The sequence below is a fragment of the Achroia grisella genome, unplaced genomic scaffold (assembly GCF_030625045.1).
Source record: "Achroia grisella isolate CSIRO2021 unplaced genomic scaffold, CSIRO_AGI_Agris_v1 utg669, whole genome shotgun sequence".
NCBI classification, from domain to species: domain Eukaryota; kingdom Metazoa; phylum Arthropoda; class Insecta; order Lepidoptera; family Pyralidae; genus Achroia; species Achroia grisella.
The window spans coordinates 571,504-583,518 of NW_026712988.1; the positions used below are offsets into that span (position 1 = coordinate 571,504).

Here is a 12,015-nt window from a genome sequence, read left to right on the forward strand (position 1 = left end):
AATATACAGTTTTATTTATCAGTATCATTTTACAGTTTCAGCACAGATCCGAGTGGCGCCTAACTGTTTTAAAACAGCTGGAGAACTTTGAGGAGAACCGTCTGAAGAGCTTGGACGTGAAACGTTACGCCAGCAAGACTCGTGTTAGGTGCTCCTTCACCTATACTTGCAATGATTCTGGCCAACTTTGCTGTACTTAATGCGACCGAGACTTTAAAAATAAACTTGGTTTCGTTAGTTACATGAAAGGAAACAACAGTGAGTTGCTGTTGCCGAATTTACGATAAGAAGGACATCATCGTCATAGTTTTGGTATACCCCGAACAGGTCAAGATCGCTGGAAAGCATTGGACGCGAGCAGCGACAGATCTCCGTGGAGATTTCTGGACGAGACCTTGTTAAGCAGTGGATGTCTTCCGGGCTGAAATTATGATGATGATGATACCCCGAACAGACAGACAGCTTCTAGCATTGCAACTAATTAACTAATAGTAAATACAGTCTATCAATACAACACAGAGTATAACTCCTCCCATATCTTCATACGATCTTCAAATAGGTTTTCATGTACTGAAAACTGGTCTCCGACCCTCAGGTATTGACGGTCAGTCGGCGTCATGGGTGGCCATTGTAATGAAGATATTTCAGGAAACTCGGAGTCACGAGGGTTTGGATCTCTGTGGATAGAATATAAATGTTCAGGTTCGTATTCACACATAAAAATATAGACTTATATTTACGGCATGTCGATTTAGAACACTGCTTTACTTACAACATTCGCGGGTTCGATTCCTCGCGCGGTGCATAGTATGTATGTATTTACAAAACAAATGTATCTATGTATTTTTGTCAGTTATCTAGTACCCATAACACAAGTTCCGCTTAGCTTGGGCCTAGATGGCGCTGTGTGAATTGTTCTGTGTTATTATTATTGCTATAATTATGTATAACAAAAATAAAGAAAAATGTTTGAAAGTAAAAAAAAAGAAAGTATTTAACATGAATGTGAATGGATGGGAAGGGAGAGGTCGACCAGAAATAAGATGGATGGATTGTATGAAAGATGATATGTATAAAAGGAGAGTAAGCTCAGATATGACGGCCAATAGAGATCAGTGGAAGAAAATGACATACTGCGCCGACCACAAATAATAGGATAAAGGCAAGGCAATGACGATGATGATAATGACGAAAATCAAATGCACTCACCCATATTTAGCAAAGTTGTACCAAATAGCAGTCATCTTGTCCACCATTTGGGAGTCGCTGCTGTTACTCACTTCGATGGTGGGGTAACGGTAGCTTAAGGTGAATAAGTAGATCAGATCGTCATGGTGCGCGGCAGCTGTATAAAAAGAAATATCATACATCATTTTATTACTCAACTATTCATTTATTTATGCCAACTTTGCAATTTGGCAGTTAGTATTCACACGAAATTCTTAAAAATGTAACTCTGAATAACGTTTATTTAAAAGAGCAACACGTAATTTCCTTGCTCATTCTTCTTGTGATGAGTTTGCGGTCAGAATGAGTGGTAGAAGCAAAAAAATATATTTCTTGTTTGTGAGTGTGGATAAATAGATGGATGGTTTGTTACTCTTTCACACAAAAACTATTGAATGGATTGTAATTAAACTTTACAATAATATAGTTTATACATCAACATAACATATAGGGTACGTATTACACGTGAGTGAAACCGCGGGTACAGTTAGTAAATATTTGACAAAATCAATACCACTTGGTTTCTTGGTCACAGGATCTTCGTAGTGGCTGTGATCGCCAATATACGCAAATTCATAATAGTACACTTTGTGTGGGGAATGGCGGCACATGAGGTTAGCCATTCTGAAAACAAAAATATTTTAATTTGAACAATAAATAAGCTCTGTAATATTTTATCGAATTAGGTGTTATTTTGCGGTAGTCCAGTTCATCGATGGTTTATCACACTGCTTTATTTAAGATAGTAGCGGGTTCGATTTCTAGATGCGAACATTTATATTCATGAGTATGATTGTTTGTATCGGTCTGGGTGTTTTCTATGTATATTATGTATGTATTTACAAAATAAGTATTTAAGTATTCTATCAGTTATCTAGTACTTATAATATAAGCTCTGCTGGGTTTAGGATTAGTTATGTGAATTATCCTGAGTTATTGTTTATATATATTCTTTGATAGCTGAAAAAGGTGGAACAAAGGATCTTCTGGATATTCTGCAGATGAATTTGTAAATTCCTCTTTGATAATTCTTAAAACTTTAGGAGTAAGTTACCTGTGTACAGGGAACCCAATTAGTGTGTCGCCGTACAAATTTCCCAAGGCTCTAGCAGTGGTCTCATCATTAACCAGCTTCTTTCCCTTGAAGTACTCCTGCCTCAATCTATCTACTGTTTCTTCCGAGTTTTCTGGAGGTAGTGCAAATGATATTGGTGCTATACGCTCCCACTCGTTGTTCATTGTGTTTAGAAGTGTTTCGTTATTAAGGATAGCTGTAAAGGAAAATATGTTGTCAATAAAAAGTATCTTATATAATATACCGTAGATATCGACGGTAAATTGTTAAAGCAGACCATGTTCTTTACAATTGAGTGGGAGCGGAAGTCTGATCCTTCTGTCCTGGAATCCACCATTTATTTTTTTCTGATAAGTATTTTGGAACATTATGCCCCTTTTTATATTTAGGAGTTTGGAACTTGAGTTCTTATAGACTACCAACAAATGTTAAGTACATTTGTTCTAAAAGTTTTCCAGAAAAATACATTTGTAGTCCGACTAAAAATGAAGATATTGAATACATAATATCGCCTTTTATATTTGGAAGTTTGGACCAGCGTTAAGTTCAATAGACCTGCTAAGTACTTACATCATGCTTTCCAGAAAAACTCATCTGTAGTCCGACTAAAGATAAAGTTATTAAATAATTTATATCGCCTTTTACACTTAGGAGTTTAAGATTTACTTTAAGTTTAATATGCTAAGAAATGTACTTACTAAAAGCCTTCCAGAAAAACTCATCTGTAGTCCGACTAACGATGAAGGGTACCGCATGCATTTTGCCCGTGCGTATCGCTTCCATTGGTTCCATTGTAAGGAAACGCTCTTGTCCAAAATCGGGCTCCACTATTGGAGACCATATTAATAATGGGTCATATCCAAAATCCTAAAAAAACTAATTCTATAAATATAAGCCTAATTACTTTTTAATGTCCAGTATCAGTATGGGCTACGGACGTAAACTCTTTCGATTGATAACTAAAATAGTATTGGCAAAGATAGCGTCGTGGATTTGTAGTTAGACTTATCGCAAAACCTTCGTAAGTTCAAGCCTGGCTGACAACAAAAAACCTTTGTTTGTCAATCTATACTACTATATATGGACTCTCCCGTAATAAAAATATGTATAACGTTCAATTAGCAAATGTAGGCATCACCAGAAAGTTTAAATTTGTTAATGTCTCTGACTACCCCCATTCCCCAATAGTCGTAAAGGTATATATTTATATTATTTTTAACTATAGACTTTTTGCCACGCACAACAACGTTGTGGAATCACCTTCCAGCAATGGTATTCCCGAACAGCTACGATATTTAAGCTTTCAATTAAAGAGTATATTCCTTCCTCAGAGGCAGGCAATGCACTTCCAATTTTCCTGGTGCTGAATCATAGATGGTAGTCATCACATAACACCCGGCGAGTAGCAAGCAAGTTTGTCGTTTATGCTTAAAATATAATATAGAGAAAATAAACTTACATAGAATGAATTCAACGATTCTCCAATTTCTTTTCCAGACTTCGTTTTTAAGCACTCAATAATTGCCTCTGATGAATTTGTTGGACAATTTAGTATACGCGCTTGTTTTTGTGCAAGATCTAGCATATCCTGTGCTAGTGGTACTTTGGTAATTGGAGATCCACTTATGGATATGCCACGGTGGAATAAACCTGCAATTATAAAATCGATTAATAATGATTTTACGTGGTCTTCAAGTAACCTATATCGACTAATATTATAAAGCTGAAGAGTTTATTTGTTTGAACGTCCTAGTCTCAGGAACTTCGGGTTCGAATTGAAGAGTCATTTTTGTGTTGGATAGTCCATTTGTCGATGAAGGCTTTAAGCTATGTAACATTACGCTACAACCTATAGGAGCGGAGCTGCAATGAAAAATATTGCAAAAGGTGGGGAAATTAAACGCAGACGAAATGGCGCGGATCAGCTAGTTGGTGATAACGATAAAAGAAAATTTTCGTTTTTTTTAGGGTTTTGGGCTATTGTCAGATGCTATGCTATCCTATGAGCTGTAGCACTGCAACCTTTTGTCCTCGCCTTGACATTTACTACTTTGTCTGCTTTCTAAGATATAGATTTTTAATGATTGTCTACATCTACTGAATGCTTATGTGTTTGTTCTTTATGCACAATAAAGTGCTGAGATGATTCTTTTTTATGTGACTGGAAAGGAAAATAAGGCGCATTACTGTCGGTATTTACATGAACAACATTATCACATTATCTTGTGACCACATGGTACTCATGACTTGCCATTCCAGAAAACAAGTTGGCGGCTGAATTACGTGAGTCAAAAATAATGGAATGAAATGAAAATTCTTTATTGTTCTCCTCCTAGAATACAAACAAACATTTATATACACTATTAATATATAAATAAGTATAAATATGTATAAAGATACAACATTGTCAAAGTGAAGAGGCAACAAACAAAATATCCACGTGGTGTTTGTACAAAACCTACGTTGGCGAGTTATAGCAACTCACCTGCCGACATTGGTGACACCATATGCAACAGCACACTGGAGGAACCAGCGCTGCAGCCTGCCAGCGTAACGAGGTCAGGATCTCCACCGAACGATCGTATATTCCTTTGTACCCACCGTAGAGCAACTACTTGGTCTTTAAACCCATTGTTACCGGGAGCTAATGCGTCACCTGTACTAAGAAATCCTGGAAAGCAAAAAATTTCCTTTAAATTTTTACCAATATTACAAAGCAGATTAGGATTGGATCCCGCACTAGGCGAACCAGATGAATTGGCAGATGTTATAAACTATTATAGATCAGTGAATAAATGAAGAAGATTCATCATTGCCTTGCCTTTATCCCATTATTTGGGGTCGGCGCAGTATGTCATTCTCCTCCACTGCTCTCTATCCGTCGTCATATCTGAACATACTCTTTTATTCATATCATCTTTCACACAATCCATCCATCTTTTCTTAGGGATGAAGAAGATTTATCAGTTCGAAAGATTTTAAACAGAAATGCTTCAAATTTGAATTAAAATAAATCAAAAGTGTTGTAACTGGCTAATGAAGAAATGTTTTGTATTTAAAATTTATAGTTCCTTTTGTAGATTCTTGTTTGTTACTTTCATTCTATTCTGAGTAGTCTATATTAATATATATTTTCCTCCGTTTTGTCTTTTTTCCTATTATCTATACATGAATAAAATAAAACTACAACAAGAAGCATCCTTACTATTATTCCAAATGCCAAAATGAGTCTGCGCATCTGTTTATTACTTTTTAACGACTAAAAGACGAATGGATTTCAAGGAAATTAGAAATGAAAATTTATTGTAACACGAGGATGTTACCAGATTATATTCTGCTTCAAAAAAGTACACAAAGTCGAGGATAACGGCTAGTATTAAACAGTCGAAGGACAGCAATCAATCACAATACAATAATATCAAACTAGTCTAAGTCAGACGAAACATGACGCGATCATATGATTTGACATACCATGAGAGTCTGTAATAGACCTCCATAATAAAGATATTTTGATGATAACTTCTGGAAACCATTTTGATAAATTTCTGGTGGGCCAACTAAACAGATTCATATTATATAATCTTTCACTGATGGCTGACTTCCAAAAGAGGTATACCGGTACAATTTACCACCATATATCAGATTATTTATTACTAGCTCCACCGGCGACTTCGTCCGCGTGGAATTTAACTATATTTTTCTAAAACAAATAGATTTTTGTAAAATAAAAGTAGTCTAAGATACTCATAATTACATCAGCTACCTGCCAATAAAAGTCCCGTCAAAATCGGTCCAGCCGTTACACAGTAAAAAATGTTATTTTGGTGTATGCACCGTATTTATATTCATATGCATGTAGCAAAAAACGGTTATTTCAATATTACAAACAGACACTCAAATTTTACTTATATGTATAGATTAATCTTATACAGAAAAAAAAACCAAAACAGCATTTACCTAGTGATCCGATTCGATAGTTAATGGTAACAAGGACGATATCTCTGTCCAGTAAATAGTGAGGTCCGGCGAGGTCACTGCGGCCTGACATCGAGTAGTACCCTCCGGCGTGAATGAAAAATATAACAGGCAGGGGATCTTTGCTGAAAACATATTAATTTCATATAATACTAATGAAAATGAAATGATTTTTATTCAGTAGAAAACTAAAACACACATTAAACAAACAAAAAATAGAATAACAAATAAGTGCGAACAATTACAAACAAATAACAGTACCCAGATTACGTATGTGCGCGTGTGCGAGCATGTGTATGTCTGTGGAGCATCTACTGAACAGATCCGTGCTCAGCGTAATACTGCAGTGTTAAAGTCCGGAACCCGTTCAACCCTAATTTGTTTGTCCTTATGAGACACACTTCGAAAGACAGCTTATTGTTTAACTGCTTTTTCCTCAACAATTTATCCACTCAATTATTTAAATATCTCTCATATAGTATTATAATATTCATCATCATCATCATCACAGCCCGCAAGACGTCCACTGCTGGACATATCCTCCTCCAAAGATCTCCACGGCGATCTGTCCTGCGCTGCTCGCCGCGGTCGCCACTCGAGGACTTTACTGCCCCAACGATCATCTGTCCTATGAGCTATGTGCCCTGCCCATTGCCATTTCGTTTCGCAATTCTTCGGCCTATGTCGGTTGCTCTGTTTCTTCTGCAGATCTCCACTTAAAGCTCCTCTTAAGAACTTTTTAATAGTCTTAACATTTTTTTTATCTACCGCTCATTCGGAAAGCTGTCTCATCACAAGAAGAACGAGCAAGAAACTTGCGTGTTGCTCTTTTAAATAATCCTTGTAACTTTACATTTTTAAGTCGAAACGTGTGAATACAGACTACCAACCAGCACTAATTTATTAGGGTCAAATATAAATACACGATAAGATTAATCATTCATCCCTATAAACAGCACTTGAGTATGACGGATGAGCCAGCCATCACTACGCCCGACCATATTTTAGGGAACCCAATGACCCGGCCCACCACGTCGCCACATGTCTGGACATTTTAATGAGCATGACTACTCATTCCACTCGACCACGTCACAGCTACTTAAAATTACTATGATGATAATGAATACAAATAATGTACATTTAGACTTATGTTATTCCTTCCAGCAATAGTATTTCCGAACCGATACGATATTGAAACCTTCAAGAAAAGAGCTTATTCCTTTTTAAAAGGCCGACAACGTACTTGCAATTTCCCTGGTGTTGCGGGTGCACATGGGCGGCGGTAATCACTTACCATCAGGTGAGTCGCATGCTCGTTTGTCCCCTGTGTTATAAAAAAAAATGTACATACCTGTCATGACTTGGGGTATACACGTTGATGATCAGACAGTCCTCATCTATGTAGTACCCTGCAGGAGCTGGTTGTGGTGCGGCTGGACCATCCTTCGTGGCGTCTACTTCACCATCATAGTGGAGAATCGGCTTAGGTGGCTACAAAATAAATATGCTAGATATATCAAAATTAAAAATAAATTTTTATTAAAAAAAAATTAAAAGAACTCGCAAGACCCTCAACTGGCATTTTTTTTTATATATATTTTATTGCACTTTTAAATACATTGATTGAATATAATATTCTCAGGACAATTCAATTTTCTCAACACAGCGCCATCTAGACCCAAGTTAAGCTAGCTAAAGCTTGTGTTATGGGTACTAGATAACTGATACAAATACAAAGATTTTTTTTTTGTAAATACATATAATATATATTATACATTGAAAACACCCAGACTGATACAAACAATCGTACTCATATATAATACAAATGTTTGTGCCATGCGAGGAATCGAAGCCGCGACCATCGGACGTAAAGCGGTGTGCTAAACCGCTAGACCACCGAGGTCGTCAGAATATGTGTTACAAATTTTGTTTGCAAAGAGGACATATCTCTAAAAGAGATCTCTTCCAGTCAACACAAAACAGCGCGACACTGGAAGTGGTGTGTGGGTCACAGGAGAAATAAATGTAAGAAAAGATAAAATAAGAACTGAAACTAAAGATTTAAAGTCAAATATTATATATATTTTAGTATAAATACACTGTAGATATAAATATATACATATATTTTCATTCATAATTTAAAAGCTACACTCTTGTCGGTGGAGCTCTTGCCACTTTCCGCGATCTTCCATCATGCTCTTTAATTCTTGATACGACACGACTCCCATTTTGTCCTCAATTTGTTTGATGTAGCTATTCCTTGGTCTTCCCCTCCCCCTCTTTCCTTCTATTTTCCCCTCAATAATAATTTTCATGAAATCATCGCGCCGTATCAAGTGTCCTAACATTTTTCCTCGTCTATTTTCTATTTTGTTCAATATCTGCCTTTTTTCTTTTACCCTGTGTAGTACTTCTTCGTTTCTTGCTTTACATATATAACTAATAATAATATATACATATATAATATAAATAATCAATATATAACCTAAAATGTTATATGTTTTGTTATTTTTCGAATCAGTTTTATTATTCTTCGTCCGCGTGGAATTTATCTTTATTTTTCTAGAATAAAAGTAGCCTTAGTTACTTTTTATTACATCGGCTACCTGCCAAAAAAAGTCCCGTCAAAATCGGTCCAGCCATTTCAGAGATTAGCCGGAACAAACAGACAGACAGACAGACAAAATTAAAAAAAAAATATGTTACCATAGTAGTATAAAAAACAATATTTTTTTTATCCTAATCTTAATATTTACAATTTTTTTTATTTGTTACTCTTTCTCGGAAAAACTACTGAACGGATTTTGATGAAACTTTACAGCAATATGCATCAGAATAACATATAGGGTATAGTTTTAATTGAAATTTAACGCAGGTGAAACCGCGGTCCTAGCTAGTAAATACAGATATATAGACAATACAAACAGTCTTATTCATGAATACAAATATTTCACGCACGATGTATATAATTTAGATATAAAATTATATACATCGTGCGAGGACTCGAACTCGCGACCATCGAAATTAAAGCGATAGATTACCTGGAATCTCAAGTTTCCGATTGGTGGCTCAGCATATCTGATGCCGCGGTAAGCTTCGAATCGACGACCTCGACGTGTTTCCATCCAGGACCCTCGGAAGCTACCAGATGGATTGGTAACCAATGGACCATCTTGTGGACACGAGATTACGTTGGCAGCCATTACCGGGGTATTTGGTATAACTAATAAAAAACGAGTGTATTTTTAACGTTAGAACCAGACATTTTTTTTTAGTTATAAACGCGAAAGTTTGTAAGTACGGATGTTTGTTACTTTTTCAAGCAAAAACTACTGAACTATTTTTTTTTATTGCTATATTTATATGTATATATATTTGCTATATATATATATATTTTATTGAACTATCGTTTAGAGAGGAATAATTCTTTCATACATATTTTTAGGTACCTTAAACTGTGTAAACGTAATGTCACGTAACGAAATCCCTCTAATATGAATATTTTTCCCCGTTGTAACATTTTTCACTCACTCTTGGCTCCTATTGGTCGTAGCGTAATGTTATATAGCTTAAAGCCTTCCTCGAGAAATGGACTATCCAACACAAAAATAATTTTTCAATTCGAACCAGTAGTTCCTGAGATTAGCGCACACAAACAACATACAAACTTCTGCTTTATAATATTAGTATACAGATTACTAGTTACTCGCCCCGGCTTCGCGCGGTTGTACATGTATTATACATAAACCTTCCTCTAGAATCACTCTATCTATTAAAAAAAACCGCTTCAAAATCCGTTGCGTACTTTTAAAGGTTTAACCATACATAGGGACAGACAGCGACACTGATGTTTTGTTTTATACTATGTAAAGATAATTGTACATAAAAATTCACATTAACCATACATAGGGACAGTCAGCGACATTGACTTTGTTTTGTATTATGCAATAATGATAATTGTTTTGAAAAAAATCACAGCACAAATAATAAAACCGTTAAAAAAAACAATTAGGGTAACTCTAACCTGTGTGTTTGTCGATGGTCTGCCGGCAGCCGAATGAGACCACAACGTAACACAGTACAAGAAACACTATCATTTTCCTGTGCGAGAGCGGACACACTAAACCGACCTGTATGAATCACAATATTTATACACTTCATTATGATTCAAATGTATATTAACTAACTAACTGCGAACCGCGACTTTGTCTGGTTTATTAGACACATATATGTATATATATATATATGTGGGCTGATGATGATGATGCTATATATATATCTATACATTTATATGTATAGATAGGTTATTAACGGTATTTATATACCGTTAATAACCTTCACCATCAGTTGGGCCGTATGCTTGTTTGCCACCTAAGTGGTATAAAAAAAAAAATTGTAGTGTCTGTTTGTAATATTGAAATAATCGTTCTTTACTACATGCATATGAATATAAATACGGTATATATCAAAATAACATTTTTTTATTAATTTTTGTCTGTCTGTTTGTTCCGGCTAATCTCTGAAACGGCTGGATCGATTTTAACGGGACTTTTTTTGGCAGATAGCTGATGTAATAAGGAGTAACTTAGGCTACTTTTAATTTAGAAAGATTTAGTTAAATACCAAGTGGACGTAGTCGCGGGAACAGCTTGTATATATATTTACTAGCTGTGCTCACGGTTTCACCCCCGTGAAAATAACCTATGTGTTATTCCGAAATATAAGCTATATTACTGTAAAGTTTCATCAAAATCCGTTTAGTAGTTTTTGCGTGAAAGAGTAACAAACATCCATCCATACTTACCAACTTTCTTGTTTATAATATTATTAAGATAAGATATTTATACCATAGTGGACAAACGAGCTTGCGGCTCACCTGATGGTAAGTGATTACCGTCGTCTATGAGCACCCGTAAAACCAGTGGAATTGCAAGTTGTTGGCCTTTTAAGAAGGAATAAGCTCTTTTCTTGAAGGTTTCAATATCGTATCGGTTCGGAAATACCATTGTTGGAAGTGGTATCTTAATATAACAGATGAGTCGTAGATATTTCACATTCACATTGCTTGTCTAGTAGTTTAGAACACCGCTATATTTCCGACTATCTTTTGCCTGCGGCTTCACTCGCGTTAATTTATCCACTTAGGGATGAAATTTAACAAAATCCTTTCTTAGGGGATGCCTACGTCATAGTAGCTTTATGCATGCAAAGTCTCAGCCCGATCGGTTTAAAATTGACGAAGTTTCATACAAACTTTCATCCCCTATTTTATCCCCTTGGAATTAAGGTAGTGGTAGAATTAATCAAAATCCTTTCTTAGCGGATGCCTACGTCATAACATCTACCTGCATGCCATATTTCAACTCGATCCGTCCAGTGGTTTGGGCTGTGCGTTGATAGATCACTATGTCAGCGAGTTTGAAATCATCACACGACACAGATTTGTATTCATGAGTATGACTGTCTGTATTGATATTCACAGTGTTTTCTATATATGTACTTAAAAAAAATAAGTACCTATGTATTTATAACAGTTATCTAGTACCCATAACACAAGCTCTGCTCACCGTGGGACTAGATGGCGCTGTCTTAATTGTTTAAGGATATTATTAGTGATATTGTTGCGTACGTTACACCATATTTCCAATTGTTTATTTACATTTTGAAAGTGCCGTGACTTAGTGACTTATTAATCTGACCTAATCCCCAAAGGTCGGGGGGAAGGGGAGTGTTATGGG

At 35.8% G+C, this 12,015-nt stretch overlaps 1 protein-coding gene across 1 annotated transcript; it reads right to left on the bottom strand.

Annotated features, from left to right (window-relative positions):
• Positions 1 to 247: 247 nt before the first annotated feature.
• On the bottom strand, positions 248 to 10,383 carry LOC131849946 (carboxylic ester hydrolase-like). The gene is made up of 11 exons (XM_059200079.1): positions 10,302 to 10,383; positions 9,319 to 9,500; positions 7,629 to 7,768; positions 6,260 to 6,402; positions 4,788 to 4,973; positions 3,762 to 3,952; positions 3,001 to 3,169; positions 2,282 to 2,498; positions 1,742 to 1,851; positions 1,210 to 1,345; positions 248 to 677 (listed from the first exon to the last, which is right to left on the bottom strand). Exons 1-11 carry the CDS (start codon positions 10,372 to 10,374, stop codon positions 506 to 508), a joined length of 1,719 nt encoding a protein of 572 aa, XP_059056062.1. The 5' UTR covers positions 10,375 to 10,383; the 3' UTR covers positions 248 to 505.
• Between the last annotated feature and the right edge of the window lie 1,632 nt (positions 10,384 to 12,015).

What these genes read in the sequence shown, in the direction of transcription:
- LOC131849946 (XM_059200079.1), bottom strand. Translation starts at nt 10,374, where the DNA reads ATGATAGTGTTTCTTGTACTGTGTTACGTTGTGGTCTCATTCGGCTGC. An exon ending in GACCATCGACAAACACACAG is followed by an intron (nt 9,501 to 10,301) that starts GTTAGAGTTACC and finishes GTTTTTTATTAG; the next exon opens with TTATACCAAATACCCCGGTA. An exon ending in TACAACTTTGCTAAATATGG is followed by an intron (nt 678 to 1,209) that starts GTGAGTGCATTT and finishes TTCTATCCACAG; the next exon opens with AGATCCAAACCCTCGTGACT.